This window comes from Galleria mellonella, unplaced genomic scaffold (assembly GCF_026898425.1).
Source record: "Galleria mellonella isolate WM207_F2 unplaced genomic scaffold, CSIRO_AGI_GalMel_v1 utg4031, whole genome shotgun sequence".
Lineage (NCBI taxonomy): Eukaryota > Metazoa > Arthropoda > Insecta > Lepidoptera > Pyralidae > Galleria > Galleria mellonella.
Genome location: NW_026442096.1, coordinates 186,486 through 208,967, shown reverse-complemented (window position 1 = coordinate 208,967; position 22,482 = coordinate 186,486). Strand labels below are relative to the sequence as shown.

Here is a 22,482-nt window from a genome sequence, read left to right as displayed (position 1 = left end):
ATTGTATTATTATATTTCTGAATTTAAATTAATGAAAAAGTATGCAAATGTATATCGCTTTCGTATCCCGCCGCATAACGAGCCTGCGAATTGACCCCATTTCTTTTAAGCAAAATAAAAATATTTCAGTGTCGCGAGCCGAGTTTCTTTTTCGCATTAGTCTCTTTTATGTCTCCCTCGTAATTACATGAACCGATCTACTTACTTTTGAAGGAGTGGAAAAATACCTGTCGTATTTTAATACATAGACATACATTTTCTCATTTTAAACGACTTCCAAAAGACGCAGGTTCTCAATTCGGTTGTATTTTTTTATAAACCAATTCGTTAAACTCTCTTTTTATCCAAAAGAATACACTTTTAGATTTATTCCATAGAAATCTTATCTATATCTATTCACTAATTTAGATTTTAAGTCTAGTTTTGCTACAATTATAGTCGGGTGTTTTATGTGGAACGCAATGTTAAATTATTGGCTTGGATTACGTTGTCAATTTTTAACTGCTTTGGTTATTCTTTTTGAATGTGATATAATTCACTCACGTGAAACGAACACCATTTCTTTCCATTAGAGGAGTCGCCAACTTATTTTCTATTATAAGTTAGATTTAAACATTTATAATATATTGAATTCTATTGACTGTAATATCATTTAGTACCTACATAATTTATTTGAAATGCTCTTTTGCATATTCAATCAATTCTAAATCATATTTTCTTCAAAGGTATTTTGTAAATCGACTCTCTGCCAAAATAACCGGCTTCAAAATTAGCTTATTGTAATCTGTTAAATTGAGAAGCATGTAGCTATAAATAATTTCACGCACAGCTACATGGAATCTGTAATAAATTTACACCAGCGTTAAATTGTTTTCCATTATATTAAAATCTGTACAAATTTAATATCCCGCAAATTTTAAAAGATTGACATATTTCTATTTATGTACGGAAATAATAAAAGAACATGATTATTTTTAGAAATGACTTTAATTTTCCGTTTACCTGGAAATAATTACAGACTTTAAAAATCCTAATCGATAATTTATATACAACCACTATTAGATACATCATTACCGTTTTTTTTTTATACACAAAAGGAAAATCATTTTATCTAAGTTTAGTTATACAGTTCGTGAACGCTTATCTACTATTTTTACAACCTATATCACATTTTCTTCTTATATCTAGAATGTTTAATAGATAAGTTAATATTACTCACATAAAATTAGACATTACTGTTCTGTAGCGATTTGAGAATTTACACAATTGATTTTTTTTTCTTTAAATCACAAACTTAGATCAAGTTCCATATCAAAGTAGGTAGAGTTAGAACACTTACCACTCATTTCACTAACACACTTTTAATATGATTTATATTGTACCTTAAAATCGTATTGTCAAGCAATTATGTACATAAGATATGTTAGTTGGTGGGATAACCTTCGTGAGACTTGTTTATATTTCTTTATCGGAATCTAAAACTTGTTTTGGAACCAATATGTAGATTGTTCATATTCTTTATATGTAGGTACTATAGGCTATAATCAATGAGATACAAACAAAGCTAAAAAATGTGTTTTTAACAGTCCATTTTTAAGTTCGTCAATTTCTACGGATTTGACCAAAAATGTTAGGCAGGCACTTTTGCCAAATTCAGTCTTCATTCTAATGTTAAAATAATCAAGTATTTTTTTTCTTCGGAAAACGTCCGAATTACACAAATTGCTATACAGTTGTTTCTAGAAGATCGGGAGAGGGTCAACAGAAACCATCTTTAAGATCAGGGTAACCCAAGTCGGGCATAGCTCTACGAGAACCATTACCTCTAGAATTTTCAAATCTCGCACCTCGACCTGCTCGACCTAAGCTAGCATATCTAGTATCTGCGAGTTTATCCCTTTGTGCTACCTCATCGTAGTATCTTGCATCGTTCAAACCAGCACTATACTTTTGGCTTAAACTGTACTTATCTATTGTTGCATACTTTTGTACTGTGGCGTACTGCTGAGATGGTTCGGGTACACCATTGGCTTTAGCACGATCAAAAGGCCTTTCTTCTGGAGGCAATGCACCATCTAATCTTGCCTTAAACTCTTTATCTTTTCTTCGACGCCTTCGACATGCACATAGAGCTACTGTCACAGCGCAAATAAGAAGACCAACACCTGCAGCTGCTGCCACATATGGCGGCGGCAAAGATATCCTAAATGAGCAATTAGAATCGTCTTCATCATAGCCTGAAGGGCAGTGAGCACTTCCATCACACCACAATGCCAGAGGTATGCAAGCATTCAGTTCAGGACAGCTAGAAAAAAGGAAACATATTATAAAAAATGTAAATTTATCAGCAAACAATGTGTTAAATAGCCTTATTTTTTTTACAAAATGGTAATAGATTACATATACATACCTATATCGACATTCAAGTGATATTGATGATGGCAGGAGATTGGATTCTGGATCTGGCTCAAAGACTGGTTTCTTCATCAATTCTATCCACTTAATCGAGTAATCCGCTTGTTCATGTTGCAAGAAATCTATAACATAGCTCCTAGCATGGGGTTTCAATGATGATTCTAGAGGTGCTTGTGATGATTTCCATCCAGGTGAAAATAATTCTATAAAGTTAACGGTATCAGGACAGATTTCTCGTACTCGAGAAGTATCTCTGGCTTCATAAATAAATAATCTATTAGGGGTAGAACAGAATGGTGATGTTGATGTCACATCATATCCAGGAATTTTCACGTACAGATATCTACCTTGTATTGGGTCAACTTCATCACCTCCTGGCTCTATGAGCCACGGTCTATGAACGCAAGCAACTTCAGCTCTAACGCTTTCTGATATTACGTTTCTATCACCAACAATTTCTGGAGCAATTGAAATTTGTCTTTTGTCGAAAAGTCGGATTTCTCCACTACTTCCTCTAAGTCGTCTTTCACCCCAACCAGAAGAACAGACAGTTTCATCACCGGGTCCAGTAGGAATAAATTTATATTCACCTTCAAAAGCAAAGTCATCATAATCTTCGGTTATATTCATCATAGTTACTGTGAAATTAACTTCAACAACTGGAGCAGTGAGAGTATGTATATTTATAGGTTCAGATCGATTTGTACAAAGACAGTCTCTCCGTATAGGCACCCCTTCCCATGGAATTTCAGTAATGATAATTTGAGCAAGTCCTTCACCTCCTATAGTTCTTTTTGAAGGCCTGTCACATTCCCAGCGACCAGTTCGTGGATCTTTATGTGTATTACAATATTTATTTCCAAAATAAGTACTCGTGAAAGTAAGTTGAATTCTTTCGCCTTGCTTTGCTTCAAATCTGTAGAAAAAAAAAAGTATTCAGTGCCCAAAATAATATTAACATAAAAGGATATTTAAAAGAAAATAAAATTTTATTCATACCTTAAGATGCAAGTAATATTCTGTGCACCACCTCGTCCATAATAGAATATTGCTCTGGGAGCTTGGAACCTTCCTGAGTAAGTTTGAGCAGATTTGAAAACTCTGTCGCAGGCTGATTGAGAGTCGACTAATGGCTGTCCTTGCTCGCTTACGTCAACAAATTCGTAGCGAAGTAAAAAAGATACAGGATATAGTGCTGAGCCTTGTCGAAGTTCCTGTTGATGAAAATGTATAATATAGGTTATAAATTAATTAATCTTTTGCTGAATGAAACATTATCAATTTAATAAAATGTTAAAGATTAAAATTATTATAATAAAATATGTTTAATTTAGTAGGCAGAGAATTTTTTTTAATGATGTTGATTATTACTAAAATTTTCTTTTTTACATAGTAAAATACAAAAGTTGAATCTTATTATGATTTAAAATTATGATAAAGTAATTTTAATAAAGAAATGTATTACATTCCTTTGTATGAAGGTGTATCAACACATTCTTGTAATATAAGAAGAAAATACCAGTAATATTTCGAATACCGTTTAGGATAGACTTTAATATAATTAGTGTTACGCTAGAGGATAGAATTGGAGAACTTCTTCCAATTCAGTTAATTCGATATCATCCATCCTCTGATAAAATATTCTTTACTGATTAATAAATTTGTTTTTAATTAGTATCGAGCTGTTGAAATCAAATCTGATTTCCCAATATTAACAAAATTAATAACTAAATAAAAAAAATAATGTATCCGTCACGATATTGAATAATGATCTCATTTTCTTATACTATTTGCAGTTAAAGCAAATACAACTTTGACATATGGAAGAGTTTCATTCAGTACCACTCCGTTTCGCTACAACACTAAAGCATTCCATCACATAAGGATAGAGTGGCTTTCGCACGTGTCTCTTGCATTATTCACTATGGCAAATGCAACTGTGCGCGTGACTTATCTATCCGGAGCGCGATGAATGTTTCACCGGGGCAGAAAAGTTTCGAGTGTATCTAACAATGATATAAATAAAGGCTAGATGAGACCGACCTTATTATTAATTTATACATTTCGCACGTGTTACTTGCTTTATTCACTAAGGCAAATGCAACTGTGTGTATAAGTTAAAAGAGTATATTCGGAATACTGTATTTTATGATATTTTATAGAAACAGAAAATTTAGAGTGGAGACTTTATGATTAATTTAAAAAAAATATGCAATAGGTACAATTATTATATGCTTCTGGAAATGGTAAACAATTTTCTACTCACTTGATGTTAGAATATGATCATGTTCGGATTTTACAGAATATATCGTGGATCAGTGATAACCCTTATGTTGCTATATCTGCAAAGCAGATGTTAAGCGTCTGTACCCTTTAACTTCTCTACCATATCCGACACTTCAAAGAAAAACTGTCTCGCAAGAATAAACGGTGGGAGAAACACGAATGCGAAAGACGTACCAACATACGCGGATAATGAAAGTCTCTGTTTCCTTATTCTCTTTATTTCGGCTGCAAATAGTCAGAAAATGTGAAATGAATTTCTTACCAGGTTTTTTTCTAGTATATAATATGACGCTTTTTATTATTATTAGGAAATAAGTAAAAAAATTTGTTCCACATCTAGAAAGTGTACATCTACGTATTAGATACTACACACAAATTCTATGCACCTACGTTACCGCGTCATCCTACTTGGTGCATATAAAAAAATCTGGTGATAGATGGAGCAGCGTTTGTCAAAGTTAATTAAAACTATGTTAGATATTCTTTATTGTTTCTTCCAAAAGGTTACAGTAGTAATCAAACAATTATAAAAAAAGATCACACTGCAAAACAGTTATGACTGTAGTTTATAACAATGTCTATTCAAACCTACTATATAACAGTAGTGTTATTTTTCTTTTTAATAAGTGACTGACAAAATATACCTAAATATACGTTTATTTTATTTTGAATCCGTAAAAATTTTGTTTTTGTTTTTATGGTTGATCGTAGTCTTAAAATAGACACTCAATATTTAACTACAGACAGCAGATCTCTATTTTTAATGAATTATTTTTATAATAAATAATATTAAACATTAATTTAACTAACCTGTAGGATAGTTAAAGCTGGCCCGGTAGTGATATAACTCTCTGACGGTGCACATGGTCTGGTCGCCCTTGTTGCATTCGATAACAAAGCGTGGTCGCATAATCTTGGCGATTCTTCGCGACAAAACGATCCGAGAAGCGATTTTTTGTCGCTCATGTCCAACTAAAGGAAAAAAAAAATATTAATTCAATATTATTTTATGTTAACGTAAAAATATGAATTATTTTTTATGATATTACCAAGTTCTTTTAAAATGGACATCTGAATTTTTAGTAATGTTATATGCTTTTGAAGAAAAAATTGTAGTATGACTTGAAATTGTATAAAGTTATAAAGAGAGATCGCTAGTAATGGAAATTTGACCTAACAGATACGGAAATAATTGGCCATATTCGTGGATCATGATGTCTCTGTGATCACTAAGGATGGTACAACCACATGTCATGCTATAATAAAAAAAAAAATTGCTGTGTGCGGTCGCTTCCGGAAACTATTATAGATATTTATCACAACATATTTTGAATTCATCACAACAGACTAACTAGTCTGGCTTCATCTTTGCCTGTCGTCGCTTACTGGTACCAAAATCAATAAAAAGCGCAAGCTTGATTATCATTGAATAAGTTTAATATATATTTAGCATTAAAAAAAGAAAAATAAACGAAGCAAATAATGCACATGTAGACTTCAATATTTATACTTAACTACATGGGAGTATAAACATAATCATAGATAATTATACAGAAAGACAGTAAAATCATACCATAATGACATACTTTGAAGGCCGAATGATTTAAAAGGCCGAGAATAGCATAACCGCTCATCTATTCATAATGCAAACTAAGGAATTCCGAATGAATGAAACGAAACACCGCACTGCAGTCGGTCGAAAACTCTTACCGAGTGCTCAGGCACATTAAAGAAAATTAATGTTTGGCTGCCACCGTCAAGTGGGAGGTGAGGTAGACGGGTAGTTGGCAAAGTGAAATGGCACGAATAAAAGCACCCAGAATGCCACCCAATTTTATATCGCTTCTATATTTGTATCTTGTAATAAAGACTAAACTTATTACTTGTTATATGAGAAAGGCAGTCTTCCCGCGCATTACGCGTTGCTTAATTTTACAAGGGTATGTGACAGAAGTAACTATTTCAGTCAAAAATGCCACAAAAGATTAATAAATTCATAATCATTTAATTTAATATTGTAATCTACAAGAAACACTAACTTCAATTGTAGTAAAATCAGACATTTTTATTTAAAAATTATATAACTGAACCGATTTTGATTCAAAATAGAATTTGATAATAAGGTACACATATTTTACTGCTACTACAACTACGATAAAAATTGACTCCTTTTGAAATGTGTGATCAAGAAAAATATTAGGTAATTGTGATAAACGACCCAATTAGCTAAAAACAATATTTCGCTTATTCAATACTCGCAAAATCACCCCAAGATTAATAGAAATTACACGAATTTCTAATCTTTTTATTATATTAATTAATTCAATTTAAGTTATAACAACGTCTTTCATGTAATTTATTTTGCATTTTTTATTAAAAATATAAATTGCAAACAATTTGTAATTGCAAAGTATTATAAATTGTAAATAATTTCTATTTAATTTTGAATTACTGAAATTAACTACCTATCCAAATATATGCATTGCTTAATATCCTTATTGAAATAAATATTTTTATTGTTTAAAGATACGTAAGCACACATTATATATTAATGTAATAACTATCGGTTTAACTTAGTGTAATTTGATCGAGAAAGCTCGACAAAGTCATTAGTGGCTCTACTTAGGCACTAAGAATCAAGAATTGATCCCGAAACTAGTTGAGATTTCTCGATATATTTACACGTAAGATATACCGGTAGCACATTAAAATAGAAATAAGGATTGTTTAATTCACTATACGGGGCTTTTACGATAATTATTTATATTACAGCTTTCCAGTTAGCATGCTGCAGCTCAAAATTCATACTAAGTACTAGTAAGTAATCTTATATTAATATAAAATACATAATATAAAAAAACTTAAAATACTTAACTTAAAATAATTTACTAGTGGAAAAACAACACAAATTTATATATAAAATATATAAACAAAGTATCGTTTCTGCAAACAGATTTACAAATTGTTCATGATTATAGCACTTACTTACATTCCTATAAAAGAAATACATCGATTGGAACAGTTGTGTTTACTTCCTTAGTCTTAGAAATGGGGAAAGTTTTGCTCCCGGCCCTACAAATGCAAGTTAATCCTCATTTCATTACACTGTAAGCTCGCTGGAATTTTTGTCGTTTGAAATCGCTCAGTGTAAAATTTTATGCAAATGGCCCCCGAACCGTGCGATAGTAACAGTTTTGGATTTTATGAAATTGAACGTGACGGGGATTCACGGAGTCGAAGTTTGAATTAAATTTAAGTATCGCGATAAACTAAATAAGTGGAAATGTTGCCAGAATCCAAATCTTTAAAATAATAAGATGGCTGGTAAATTTGTGCAGTCATATTTTGTGAATTTACAGGATTTGTGATTTACAGGATTATCCGAAACAAATAATAGCCATAAAACCACTAATGTTGAAACTGGTTTTTATCCGTGACTTTCCATGCGTGACAAAGTTAACAATATAGATAGCACGCGATAAAAAGTAGCCTACGTTCTTTTCCATCCCAAATACTACATACTTATATGCCTAATTACATGACGATTTATTAGTTAACCTTCACATTTACAGTATTATTAAGAATTAAATAAAATATTATATTTTTAATAAGTTAACACTGAGTTATTTAGTTTTTAATTTTTTTTAATGGTTTTCTTAATCAACGGCTTTAAAAGTAATAAGGATTCATAAACAATAATTTGTTTAAAATAAAACCCAGAGAATCTAATTGTATATATTGATAGTACCTACTTATGACAATAGATAAACTAAAATTATGAATAAATAATTACAAAAAGTACCAAATAGGCATTAATATTTTATCGTAATTAATAAAGAAATAAATTATTAAATCCATTTTGTATTACGCTTTGTTGGCAAAAACTTTTATAGGTTCATATTTCATAACCAAACACAATTTTTCTCAATAATAAATTTTCTATAAATAATAATAGTAATATTTGTACTAATTAAAAAATTAACAGCCTAAAATTATATTAATAGATACACTGATTTATTGTTTAATAATGTCATGTGCATATTGGTCGATTTTTTTATTATTGTTTTAACACGTTGTCACACGCATCACATCAAAAGTTTATGAACTTAACTGAAATATTTACTTTACATTAGTGACTACTTAATAAGCAAAACAAAGAAAAAATTATAGACAATACAACATTACAGTAAAAAGAAAAAAAAAACGGTCATAATAGTTTCCGAAGACTGAAGCAAAAATTTAATAACAATATAATATCAAACCTTCCTGTCAAGGTCCGCGTCAGGTGCGGCTCCGTCCCATATAGTGAGCTGAGACGAACAGTCCTTCTGCTGATCAAACCCAGCGGGTTCCGTACCCGCTGAATGGTATTTCACGAAAGATACCCACACTATTTCATTCGGCCGACCCTGCAAACCACAAATCATTTTAGTGCCGCTCAAATATGCCAGTTAACTTTGTATTTCTTGCTTACAATACAATATGAGGTGTATAACTTTATTGTTTTGAGTTGTTAAAGTACTGAGCTATATTATTACGGTTGAATATCATTATCTAGTAATTTAGTACAACAGTTCAATATTTTCAATGTTTTAAAATATTTTTCCTGTCTACTCTGTATTTATTACAAACACACATACGAATACGATACTTAATAATCTATTTGACAGTGTAATATACCACTTAACTAGTACAGTACAAAATATTGAGGCTGTGGGAATTTAATTTCCATAGCATATGTTGATAGGTGGCCATGTTGGCAACAAATATAGTAAATTGATTATAATAAAACTTTAATGTTATTAATAAAGCTGTAATTTATTAACATTAGAATTATTATCGTTGCTAAATATATGGCGAATATACTGTACTACTGCAATGCAAATTTATATGTCAATATTTGAGTATAAATTATGCTCAATTAAGCTTAATTAATCAATCAATCGAATCTAATTTAATCAGACTGAAATAATTTACTATATATATATTTTTAATTGTCTGCTATTATTGTTACTTCTGTCAATATTAAAAAAATAAATGTATAAATAAGACATAATAAAAAGAGGAGATGAGAATTTGCTAAGAATGTAGCTTTTGTAACATCAAGACAAGTAGTTTAGTACACAGCTAGTTTTTATATAAGTTACGATACAAGAATCATCTATCTCTATCTATTTAAGTATTTTCATTACCTTTCTTTATATTGATCAATTGTACTATACCTGAAAGTAATATACACACGAAGTGTTCGGTGGTAGCGAGTGTCGTGGGTTTCTTAATACTCCACTCGTTTTGTCTGAGGAGCGCAAAACAAAACGACACCGTCCGTCGGGACGCACGTACGAATGTGAATCTTTGTCTACGTACAGCACCTGAGGAAAATGTATTTCACATCAAACAAACCTGTACTAGCAAAACGGTTCCGTGAATCAGGGTCGTATTCATACGCGGAATTGCTTGATGCAAATTGTAGGGCAGGAGACGGGGACTGTAATTTTTACTTGCTTACCAATAACTTTGATTTTTTCAAAAACCAGTACATGTCAATGTGTTTTGCTATTTTACCCGACTGCTAAATAGTTATTGTATTGTATATTGTATATAAATTGTTTTTTTCACAATATAATAAGAGTATGATGTATCTATTGTTAGCATAGTACAGGCTAACCTCTACGCAATTTCCCCTGAAAACTAATATGGTTAATTCCTGATGAATTAATCACAAAAGGTCAATTGAGCTAATTTTAACCTTACTAATCATTCCTCACTGGTATTTCGTCAGCATAAATCAACTGCGTAGACGGAATACCATTCAATTTCATACAGAAATAAAAACTGTTTAATGACTTTAAGAAATTTTCTTTTCTAGAAGCATTAAAATAACTTTAAGTGTTTTTTTTTTTGCCAACTGAATACCTGCGAGGCGGTAAGATAACGATGCTTATTATCTGGACCACAATAGCCGCTTACCGTCAAGCAGGTATGAGCATTTTAGCCAGTTATGTACGAAAAAGATTTCTGTCATACTAAAAACTAATGTGTCTAATATAGTTCGATATATTATTAGATTATTTAACTACTAGTTTCAATTTGGAATGTATTTTTCATTTCTGAACTATTTAAGCAAACTACTCGATTTAATTTATCGATGAACATATACGATTAACAAATAATATGAGATAAATGTTTCTAATGGAAAAAAATTAAATAGTTAAAGATAAAAAATTTCCTTAAGATCACTGCCAGCTGGTAGGAGACTTGCTGCATTTCCACGCTGAATAGCTATGGAAATTCAATGACCAAAGTATAGGCTAGCCTTCTGGTCGCCAGAGGTTTCTACCAGCCGGCGTGAAATCTCTTTGAAAAGAATACTACTCGATTGACTTGATACTAGGTATATATGCGGACAATAAAAATATATAAACATATTACGTGGAAATAATATATGGATTTTCATATAACTTAGAATAAAGTTGTAACAAAATATATAATTTCCGCGAATATTATTCGTTCGTTATTTACGAGTATGTATATTGAGTTAATAATATTCTAGATGCTTCTTATTCCAAGAAATAAAAGGGTTAAAGTCTTAAACGTAATAATGAAGTCGTAGAAATATCATCTTATCTTTTTTTTATAAATAAAACTTATTTGTTGAGAACATACGATATATTTGAGACATGAAGGGGTGGTCCATTTTATGCCATGTGGTCTCGACTAAGTGAACTTAATAGTCGAGGGATGGGCAGCAGCGTCCCTCTTTAAAATTCACCAAACCCCAATTGCGGTTGCCAACCCATCTGCCAAGCATGGCAACTACTGGCAATGACCCTCAATAAGGGTAGGCCTATGTGTTAATGGCTGATATGAATTGAACAAATGAATTATGAAACATTAAATTGTATTCAAAGAATTCTTTTTTGACTTACTATGAAATGGCTTCTAGAAATTTCTACTAAATAACAGATAACGAGTTTGAAGAGAGCGAAACTGCGAGGTCTTTCTACATCATGAATATATTTAAGAGCAACACTGTGCCATAAATTAGAAAAAGTAACATTTTTTGTTCCGCCATCCATTCCCAGAACAATAATATGTTTTATTCACGAAACAAAATGAGGTGACCGTGTGTTTATTTACTAAGCAAGACAAGGAAATTTTATAATATGAAAAAATGAATAAAAGACAAAATATTGAGGAAAATAAATATTTTATCTAAATAAAACCTTCACTCACAATATACTTTGTATCTTAAAAATCACTAATTACAATTTTAGTACATAATGTCAATTAAAAATAAGCAATTTTTACCAAAACATTAAATTCGTAAGAACTACTATCCAGATTTTAGTGAATTAAGATGAATGTATGATAATGGGATGGTAACATCGCCTACGTTATCGGTATATACTGGGGAGTACCAGTGAGGGATGATAAGTGAATATGAAACAGGTCAGTTAGCCCATCGTGACAAATTCACCAATGAATCAAACACAATGGCTTCCGGAGGGAACTGCGAGGAGGTCGACGTGATAGGGTATATTTCTAGTAATAGGGTTGCCAATCCCTGTTACTAATAATTCCTTTAAGTGAATTAAGTTTAGAAATTAAAATTTCTATTTTATACTCGTAATTATCAACAAAGAGTATTAAATTATTAAAAAATATTTCCATTCTTATTATGATTATCCTTTTATTTACTTCTGGCATCGAAAATTGTATCAAAATTTGTAAATAAACTTACAACATTATAAATTCACAAATAGAATAAAATAATGGGAAAGCTTGTAATGATGAAATAAGTCCAAATACAGTGTATTATTAAACTACTACATTAAAATACGAACCTGTACTTCCAGTTCAAATCCAGGAAGGTAGCTCAGAGGAACTGGGTGGAAAGGATTATCGTATGGTGATGTATGAAACTCCAGTAGCATGTTGGGACCTCGACTGATGATATCCGGGACAGCATCTCCACCACAAAGGCGCACCAATACCGGTGATTCCCGCGTAGCACCATCCCAAACTGTCAGATAATCTTGCACTACGTTGCATTGGTCCCATATCCTAAATGAAATGTTTGTTGTAATTAAATTTCAGTAAATTCTCTATCGTGATAACATTAAAATATTACCAGAGGTTTTACAAAGTTTTCAGTAATATATCGAATTGAATAATATAGCTAAGTTTTTTTTATTTTTTTATTTCAAATGTATTGAGAATAGTAAACAAGTTAACGACTTATACGATGAAAAAAGTTTATTTAAATAACCATATCGCCATAATGAAAAACGGTTATTGCAATGGTGGCAAACAAAATCAGTTGAGAATTGGCAAAGATATATAAATAATATATAAAATAAAATACGGTTGAATTGAAAACCTCTGTTCAGAACCTCTGGTTTTCGAATTTCCGTCATTAAATAACACATATTTATTTAGTAATTTAAGCTTTCAGCTACATTTTATGACATTAATAACACAGACTTACTTTAACACACGTTGACTTCTATCGTACTTTACTATTTGGTCTTTGATATGTATTTTATGGCTGTTTGTCTGCCTCACTATTAGTAAAACATGTTTATCCGCTGGTATCTGAAAAAAAGGCATCAAATAAATTCGGCCTTAACACTCTACTTTTATGCTACCTTTCCGTAAACCGCGTAACTCATACCCATACTACATTTGCGTGTTTGAATTATTTACATTGTAGGCGAATCTAGCGTGCAGTTTAGTGTGAATTTCAAATTAAATATGAATTGGAACAGCCACGACAACCACATTAATCTCGTGAAACAAACATCTCCTGTTTCAACATTAATTGTTACATCATTTGGTGGTAGCGTTATGAGAATTTTAAACAGTGGATTATCAACAAACAATGTAATTAAATTTACAATAAATGATACTCAACAATTTATACAAACAGTTTATAAAATTTGTATTCTTAGTGGATTGATTCATAAATTAATAACTTTATTATTACAACGAGATTTTTTCTCACATTATGTACATTAATTTTGAAAATTAACTTGGACGTTCGTGTTTCCTCATAATTTAAAATAGTTAAATAGATTTTAACGTGGTTCATTTAAAGTATCTATTTAAAAATGAGCCCAACTTATATATTGGTGTAAGTTTTATCACAAATGGTCGATTTAATTGTAAAATATAGCTTGAAATATTTAATGTACGAAGCTGCTATTAACAAAGAAATATTTTAAATGAAATCTTATTAAATCAAATAATAATCTACCAATATAGTAAATTAAATAGTAATTAAGTTAATTTTTACAACCAAATTAATATGATTTATTGTAATAATATAGTATAAGTAGTATTTATTATCAATATTACCTTAGTATGCTCAATGCGGTATGTACAAGTAGCATTTCTCGGATAGACACCAGGGAAGTTAGGTGACTGAATGCGACACGCACGTAGATCGCAGTCACTCAGTATGCGGTCACAGTATGTCCCTGGTACCCGTTCTCCCCTCCACGCCCCCACTGTCGCGTTTCCATACCGCAACCGCGCTTCACTCCGTCTTAGAAACTTGTAAGCCAACTTGAAGTCGAAATTGTATCCCACACCCTGCAACCAAATAGGGCTGTCACTCAAAATATTACTCCCAGTTTAATGTATGCGAAATTAAAGGGTACTGTTTGGTGGAATTGGAATAAAAGTTGGCCTGACTCAATTAGGGTAATAATTATAAAGTTAAGCTGCCTTTTCATTGTAATTATACACCAATAATACTATAAAAATGCTAATTATGTATTTATTCAATTAATTTTAATTTGGAGACTTTAATATGCATTTCTAATTACCCTAACTAGGGTGATTATATTTTAATTTAGCAATCACCTCATCGTCTGTGAGCATAAAAGAAAAATTTAAATTACTGTAAAAACGCGAATTCCTTTTATCGAGGTATGGAAGCGTTCAGTAATAACATCCATTATTGTAATTGCACCTTATCCAGGGTCCCGAGAGGGTGTCCGTAATCGTCGTTTAATTAATTGATCGAAAGTTCAACCCTTGGTGCACATAATACGGCTGCTAACAGAAGATAAAGGAAAGGCACCGACCCGTTAAAAGCGGGGTGATGTGAAATATTAGTCAAGTCACAGGCGAAAACATGTAGTTAGTTACGTCACGTCAGAATACAAAGGGATGCTTAGTAAGTGACTCTTAATGAAGATAAATATATTGTTGTTCATTTATACAGATTAACTTTGCTGTGTGCAAAAACTCCTAATTAAACATGTCAGATTCCGATGTTAACAAATCACGGATGAGAGAAATTAAGATTCGTTATTTTATGCCGACACGTTTGTGAATTATTAAACTACAGAACAAAGGAATAGTACAACGTTAATAACTTTCGTTGCCGCTACGAATTACGGTTTAAATTGAACACGCAATGAAAACTATCCGGACGTTCTATCAAAATCAATATGCTTTTACAATCACACAGTAAAATTGGAATATAATTTTAACATTTTAATAACGTTTCTAAAACAACTACGCTTTTTTTGTTAAAAGTTTCGTAAGCACACATTATATTTTAATGGCAGGCTAGCGCTCATGTCACTGCCGTTCGTGATTAAGGATCACAAAATGATTCCGAAACTAGTCGAGATTTTTTGATCTAATTACACGTAAGTTAAACCGGTTGTTATTGTATTATTTTTACGCTTTTTAAACATTTAATGAAATAAGCCTAATTACCTTATACGCGTAATACTCCTGGTATTGCAAGTGTTCATAGTCTACGGTAACTGCTTACCATCAGGTGGCCCATATGCTTATTTACCACCTTAATGATATAAATAAAAACATACATTTTATAAATAAAAAATATCTTATTTTGTTTACAATAACAGTAGTAATAATCAATCTAGCAATTCACCTGATAGAAAGATGATAATCGCCTCGCATGTGCTTACATTTTTATTGATATAAAATAAAAACTATATCAACTAAGATATTAATTATTTCATTTCTATATTACGCTACACAGAATAGTTATTTTCATGACACGAAGGTGACAAATAAGGGACACACCTTCCAGAGGCATCGCTCGGGCGTTGCTGACTATACCGACCCTTGTGATTTGCAGTTACGGTACTCAGTAATTTCACTGTCCTATACCCCGGAACACAGCTATGCTTAGCGCCCGAAATAGGTAACGAGGTACCCATGCAAATGACTTTGTGCAAAAGCCTCCCTTTAGCAAACATATTATTATTATGACTCCATATTCATACTAGACGGAGAATATATACTGTTATTAAAATTAAACACTCACCTGTTGGCTCAATCTATCTAATCTGAGTGTCATGTTAATAGAGTCGGATTCACTAAAATATACGGTGTACCCCCACGCAGACCCACACCACTGTCCAGTGGGGGGCGATGGACTTCTTTCTACTATAGTCATGTGTCCATCCGGACACCCATCTGATGTGAACGACACAAATTTGCCCACGGTGAAAGTGTCGAATGTCAACTGAAACAATAACAACATTTTAAATGACTTAAAAATAAAAAAAAAATCTATCTCAATCGAGAGTTATCCTTTATCAATTGTAAAAAGAGTCATCAAAGTGCAATTTTTTTTCAAATTTTACTATTCATTCCCAACGTTCAAAATCAGTAATTACACAGGTGAACCTTAGATAGTAGACTTAAGTAAAAGTATTCTTCTCTTTCGTAACAACTACCTTATAGATTTAACATACCAATCATCTGGTTCTATTTTACAGTATTTTTTTTTAAATCGCTTGCTAATTTCCATACATTTTGGCTCTGTATTTTAATTATATTTACAAAATATTTTTTTTAAGTCATTGTATAGTATTTATTTAGTTTTATTCATTATTTTTTCCTTATATGGAATGCGTCGGATATTTAATACTTATAATGCGATTACTACGCGAATATTATATTTATATATAGTTATAGAGCTTTGTGTATACACTAAAGTTGTGAAAAAATTTCGTCAAATAACATAGACATAAAAACACATTAAAATTAAGAATCCCGTCTATATTTTAGATATTTTGATTATTTACCCTTATATCAAATTTCATTCAGTCGTTAAGGCATGTTTGAGTAAAAAATATATAAACATACTTGTATTTAAAAAAAAATATATTTTATAATATTAAATTAGATATAGGAGCAAATTACTACTTTACAATAACATTAAAAACTAAATGAATATAATGAATTTTAAATTCAAAGTTCTTTACAGGCATCTAGTTAAAGATCTAGTATGATAGTTGATTTGAACAAAGGCAGTGCATCCAAGTGTAGCTTTATAATGAGATGCTTGTTCGTTGATTTTCCTTTTGTTCTTTTCCATTGTACACTTTGATATTTTATTGTAATATGAACCATAATAATATTACTATAAAAGAAAGGAAGAAAAGCTGTCAGTGTTCGTTGAGCTTTGTAATAAGAGAAGTTACAATTATTTCCTAGCGAAACAATCTCCCTGTCGTAAAGTAGTAAAAATATATATTTTACAAAATTCTAATATTGATTGATGTTCGCCTTTCTGCATAAAGTGGTAAATAGTAGCATGTAAAAATAGCACAAAAGTGTAAACAATAATAATATATTTGGACAATATACCCACTGCCTACTCCTCTCGTTCAAGCTGTCCTCACTCCCCCTTCTATCTCAAATGTAACTCAATTAGACCGTTCGAAAAAAGAACACACCGCACTGTGTAAACACATTTACATGTATACCAATACAATCTGGTTATCACGCCATTTTTGTATTCTTATAATACAAATTCCTTTAATGTTGATGTATGTATTTATTTAACACTTTATTGCACCAATATTACAGGAATGTTGAATAATTTTTAGATAAAATGTAATGTAGTTATATGCGCAATTTTGAACAATTTATGCCGCTATATGTAATTTTATCATTGCTAATTTTGTGTTGATCTTAAATATATAAACTTAATTTTCAAATTATATACAATTCAATATAAGATATACTTTTTTAAATAAAATAAAACAGAACAGAACAAACAATGTTTTGTATTTTATGTATTTATAAATCACCATATCGTCGTCATATTATCCATGTATAGAAACTACAACAGTGATAATACTAAGACAAAACTCCCCCAATATAATTAAATATACTCGTTAGTTCAATATAAAAGAAATTTGAAGAAAGAGAGTGAAAAAATATTTATTAATATACCTGTATTATATCTCCGTAATTGCCTCCAGGTGCCGTAAAATTAAGATGACATACGAATGGAAGATGGTCTTCACGTGGCCGTCGTACTTCTAATTCATATGTGCGGCCGACATCACCCATATATGTTCTATTACATGCTGGAAAAAACAAAAACGAAACATCAATTAAATATGCAACTTTAAAAAAAAATACTTAACTTTTAATTTACAGAAACTTCGTAGACGGTCAAGCATCATGAGTTAAGCTATAGACGTAGTATAGTATATGTACATACTAACAGACTGGCAGTACAATCATAAAAACGAAACAAATAAATATATACACTAGTGTGCGTGTTTAATAAATGTGTGCATGTGACAGGTCTGAATTTATGTGGAATTGAAAATGCAAATATGGCAAAAATTCATATATTTGAAATTATTTTTATTTCAGTTCGTTGACGTTCAGAACTTTATTTGGATTAATAATATATAACTCGTAGATTTTTTCTACCAATTAAAGAGAAAAATATTTACTGATCAATAATGTAAAAAATGTGTAATTACAGGTGTCTATATGCTACAGTAACCTTGAATTCTATTATACCAACCGTATACTTATTTGTAATCATTGTAGTATAAAAAATATTATTGTTTAATTTATATTTAAATATTTTCACATTTAGAAAACTAGTCTAGAAAAACTTACTAGATTTATAAAAATACATATCTACGAGTATCTATATCTTTGTAATATAATAATATATATTTTTAAAATATACTATTATAATATGTATTATATATACTCTACACATTTTTATGGGAGTCATGATAAATATCAACGTTATACCTGTACTATTGTTAATCCTTTCAACACAAAAATAAGGAAATGAGAAGGAAAAAGATCTGAATAAAGCGGGCACAATGGAGAGCGGCCATATTTTCACAACCTTTTTAAAAAAAGCCTTTTGTCTGTCCTGTCAGCGTATTACATAGCATAAGACAAGTGTTCATCCACCGTAAAATATTATTCTTTATTTTAATTGTAAGCCTTTGTTTCTTCGTTAAAATATATTTCGTTTTTATATCGAATTATTGTATTTTTAAACTCACATTTGTATTTTAATTATGTACTGTATGTGAGGTTTGTGCATGATAATATTTATACAAAAATTGTATGCGAATTATAATTATTTTTATAATTATTTATGTATTAATTTTTATTCACTACTTTATACAGACGAAAATCAATTTCATTAGCACCCTTTGAAGGAAGTGTAGAAATTTCAGTACAAACATATTCTGTGGCATTCACTCCTAACACATTCATCATCATCATATCTGCTGATCATAAGACCACCTCTATTGAAGAGTTTTACTAGCAGTTGCCACGTTTGGCAGATTGGTAACTGCAGTTAAGTTTTGATGATGTTTAAATAGAGACGTACTGTCTATCTCTCAACTATTAAGTTCTCTTATTTGTTGAGGGATGGACGTCTACGATATCCACGAGAAAGGAAGGGGTGGTCCATTCTATGACGGAACCACACATTGTTTACTGATCACATATTTATTGATTATTAAAATGTAATATGTTTTTATTTATTTATAGAATATATGTTACAATTTATTTGATTGGCAAAAATATAATATCAAACTACATACATTATGTACCAAAAATCTAAGTTCGTTATTCTCGTTCAATCAGTTGATTAGTTAGAACTTTTACGTAAGTAATTTTACTAAATACTAAAACACATCATGTGTTGCTATAATTAAATACTATGAAAACGAGTAGAGTAAACGGCACGAACAAAAGTATTTATTTAAGCGAACTTACTCTTAATTGAGGCGTCTTAGTGAAAACGCCATTAGGACTCGCTGAAGTTTTCCCAGAATGTGAACATAATTGTTCAAAACTAAGTCGGCGACGCTGTTTGAGGGATGCTAATAGGTGTCTGAGATGAAATGTACCGTGGTAATAATGATTGAATACTATTATTATTGATTTCACATCCTACATTTTGCATACCGCAACTGACCAATTGTATAGTGACAAATTTGCTTCTCTATCTTGCTTTTAATATATTTGTTTGTACAAAAAAATTAATATGCTACTTCGTACCTGTAAATTTCAGAAGTAGAAAATGAAAGAAATGGATCACTCCTAGATGGTGTATCAAAATAAAAAATACACCAAGTTTTTAGTTAAACTTTTAGGAATAAAATTGTGAAAACTGAATCAAATTTGGTGTAGTATTTTTTCTCAAATATTTAATTTTGGTAAGTGTTGCCAAAACAAACGTACACAGAGACAGATTTAAATAAAAGTTCTGAAAATACCTACACCGAGTACGTATCTGTTTAAATATATAAATATTATATATGCTATCAAAAATATTACTTGTCAGTACCACTGATAGGCGAGGAGATAGATGGATTGACACATGAATAATCTTGTAAAGAATTCGTGTTTCCTTTCGAGGAATCATAAAAAAATACTAAACACAAAATACAGCATAAAATATAAAATGAAGAAAAGAGAAACCGCAAATACGCATTCTTATAACAAATATTATTCGAGAATATAATAAACTGCTGTGTAGGTACTATTGTACACTTCTCATTGAAAGAGCTCAGAATCAAGATGAAAGTCTTAAATTTAAACATTTTCGAAATTTGCATCTTTAGTATTCGCCTCAAAGATGGCATGTTTATTGGCAATACAAAAATAAAAACAAACAATAAAATAATATTGTATGATTTACAAGTACAAGATTTACATTTGAAACTCAAATTATTACACTACTAAATGTTTAAATTTCGAATGTTGTGTTTTTAAATAAATTATTTTTTCGTTTGTCATTTGTTTATTAAAAAAATCAAAGTTGTCTTAGAATAGCTGACCTAAGAAATATTTAGCAATGATTTTTACGGGTACTTATTTTAATTCTCCATTTCTTCACAACACAAAAAATATTTGGATGGGGAACACCTTTTCGACATAGATACAATAAAAACTATTACAAAATTTAAACAATGGAATTTGTGTCGTAATTAGCTATTAAAAAAAGATATTAGGTCGGTATACATTTTATTTTTACTGTCTTAATATGTACTTATTTATACAATATAATTGTTACTATTGAAATCTATTTGCAATTTTTAAATTGCTACGATTTTATGGAAGTTACTTAATTGCATACAATATACTAATACTTATACATATTTAATATTTATAAAAATGTAACTTTATATTCAACTATTCAACTCTTGACATTAAGCTTTCGTGACAAATGCTAGTCCATTTTGTAAACACCGACACCGTAAACTTAACACCTTATTAAACGGAACGTGGGTTTTTTTGTTAATTACAGCTATATTTTGGGTTAATGACCACCTACGTGTGAACGATAAAGGAGGAGACTCGTTTTAGCAATAATTAAAGAGGTTCATTACTATACAGTTAACTGGTAGGTCTAGAATTAAATGGAATGGCCTTCTAAGTTTCTGTAGTCAATTATGTAACTTTATATTTATTTTACTTATTTATTACTAACTGTTATCCACGACTTTGTCTGCGTGACCTGTTTCCCTGTTTACTAACCTGAATAAACAGTATCCTATATTTTTTTCTATTAAATATAGTACGTGTATTGTACACATTACATAGTAATTGGCTAAATTGTTAAGACGCTATAAGGTAACAAACTTACATTCACAATTATAACATTAATAAGAATTATATGTCCATTGTCTGATTTTGATAATCCAATAATCTACCTATTAGTTAGTTAAAGTACTTTTACAAGCAAATGTATCGTATTTGTATTAATATTACAGTATAGGTTTATTGCATTCGAATAAAGATGTCGGCCTTTGGTGTCAAGAATTTCTAGACCGCATTCATTACACTCGTACTTTACAAGAAGACATCTGTCGTATTTTATGGAACAATAGCTTTATATGCACTCCAAAGCACAAAATAAATGACAATCACTTATAAATAATCCAAAACATAAATTTGAAAAATCAGAAGTTTAGGCTTAGGTATTTGTTCTTCAAATCCCAAACCACGGTCAAGTCAATTGTTCGATTAAATTCGTTATATTTTAATTATAGTATAGTTAAAATACAAAAATATTAAGATCCAAACTATTAGACCCATTGTTAGCACTGTACACTGTCAGTTCGGCCTCCACGCGGTTTCTCTTGGAACATCGTTATTAATTCATGTTGAATTAGTTACGATGGACTCACTGACCTACTTTCATGGTAACTTATAATCCTTCACTGTCCCCCCAAGCGTATACTGATAGCGTAGTCGAGGTTACCATTCTATTATCATTCCATAAAAAAAAAATACTATGAAGAATTGTAGTATATATAACCCTAAAATGTCCCGGTATCATTCAATCGATTCTTAGAAAATGTTCGAGGATAACACCACTCAGCAAATTCCCCTCCTCTCATAGCTTACAAATGAGCAATTTCCATTCCATCTAAACCGTCCTTACACGTGATTTTCTCCGATAAATGTATTTGATGGAGTTATGTGAGTCAG

The 22,482-nt window shown here is 30.7% G+C and overlaps 1 protein-coding gene across 2 annotated transcripts in view; it reads right to left on the bottom strand.

Moving 5' to 3' along the window:
• Positions 1 to 977: 977 nt before the first annotated feature.
• Positions 978 to 22,482, bottom strand: part of LOC113520669 (uncharacterized) — a 74,394-nt gene continuing 52,889 nt past the window's right edge. For both annotated transcript variants that reach the window (XM_026906067.3, XM_052898216.1), the window contains exons 3-13: positions 17,941 to 18,077; positions 16,019 to 16,219; positions 14,062 to 14,298; positions 13,193 to 13,299; positions 12,549 to 12,768; positions 9,924 to 10,073; positions 8,964 to 9,110; positions 5,512 to 5,673; positions 3,415 to 3,629; positions 2,411 to 3,331; positions 978 to 2,305 (exon numbers count right to left, since the gene is read on the bottom strand). In XM_026906067.3, the coding sequence (XP_026761868.2) occupies positions 1,759 to 2,305; positions 2,411 to 3,331; positions 3,415 to 3,629; positions 5,512 to 5,673; positions 8,964 to 9,110; positions 9,924 to 10,073; positions 12,549 to 12,768; positions 13,193 to 13,299; positions 14,062 to 14,298; positions 16,019 to 16,219; positions 17,941 to 18,077 (3,044 nt within the window). In that variant the 3' untranslated portion in view covers positions 978 to 1,758. The remainder of the gene's footprint in view (positions 2,306 to 2,410; positions 3,332 to 3,414; positions 3,630 to 5,511; positions 5,674 to 8,963; positions 9,111 to 9,923; positions 10,074 to 12,548; positions 12,769 to 13,192; positions 13,300 to 14,061; positions 14,299 to 16,018; positions 16,220 to 17,940; positions 18,078 to 22,482) is intronic.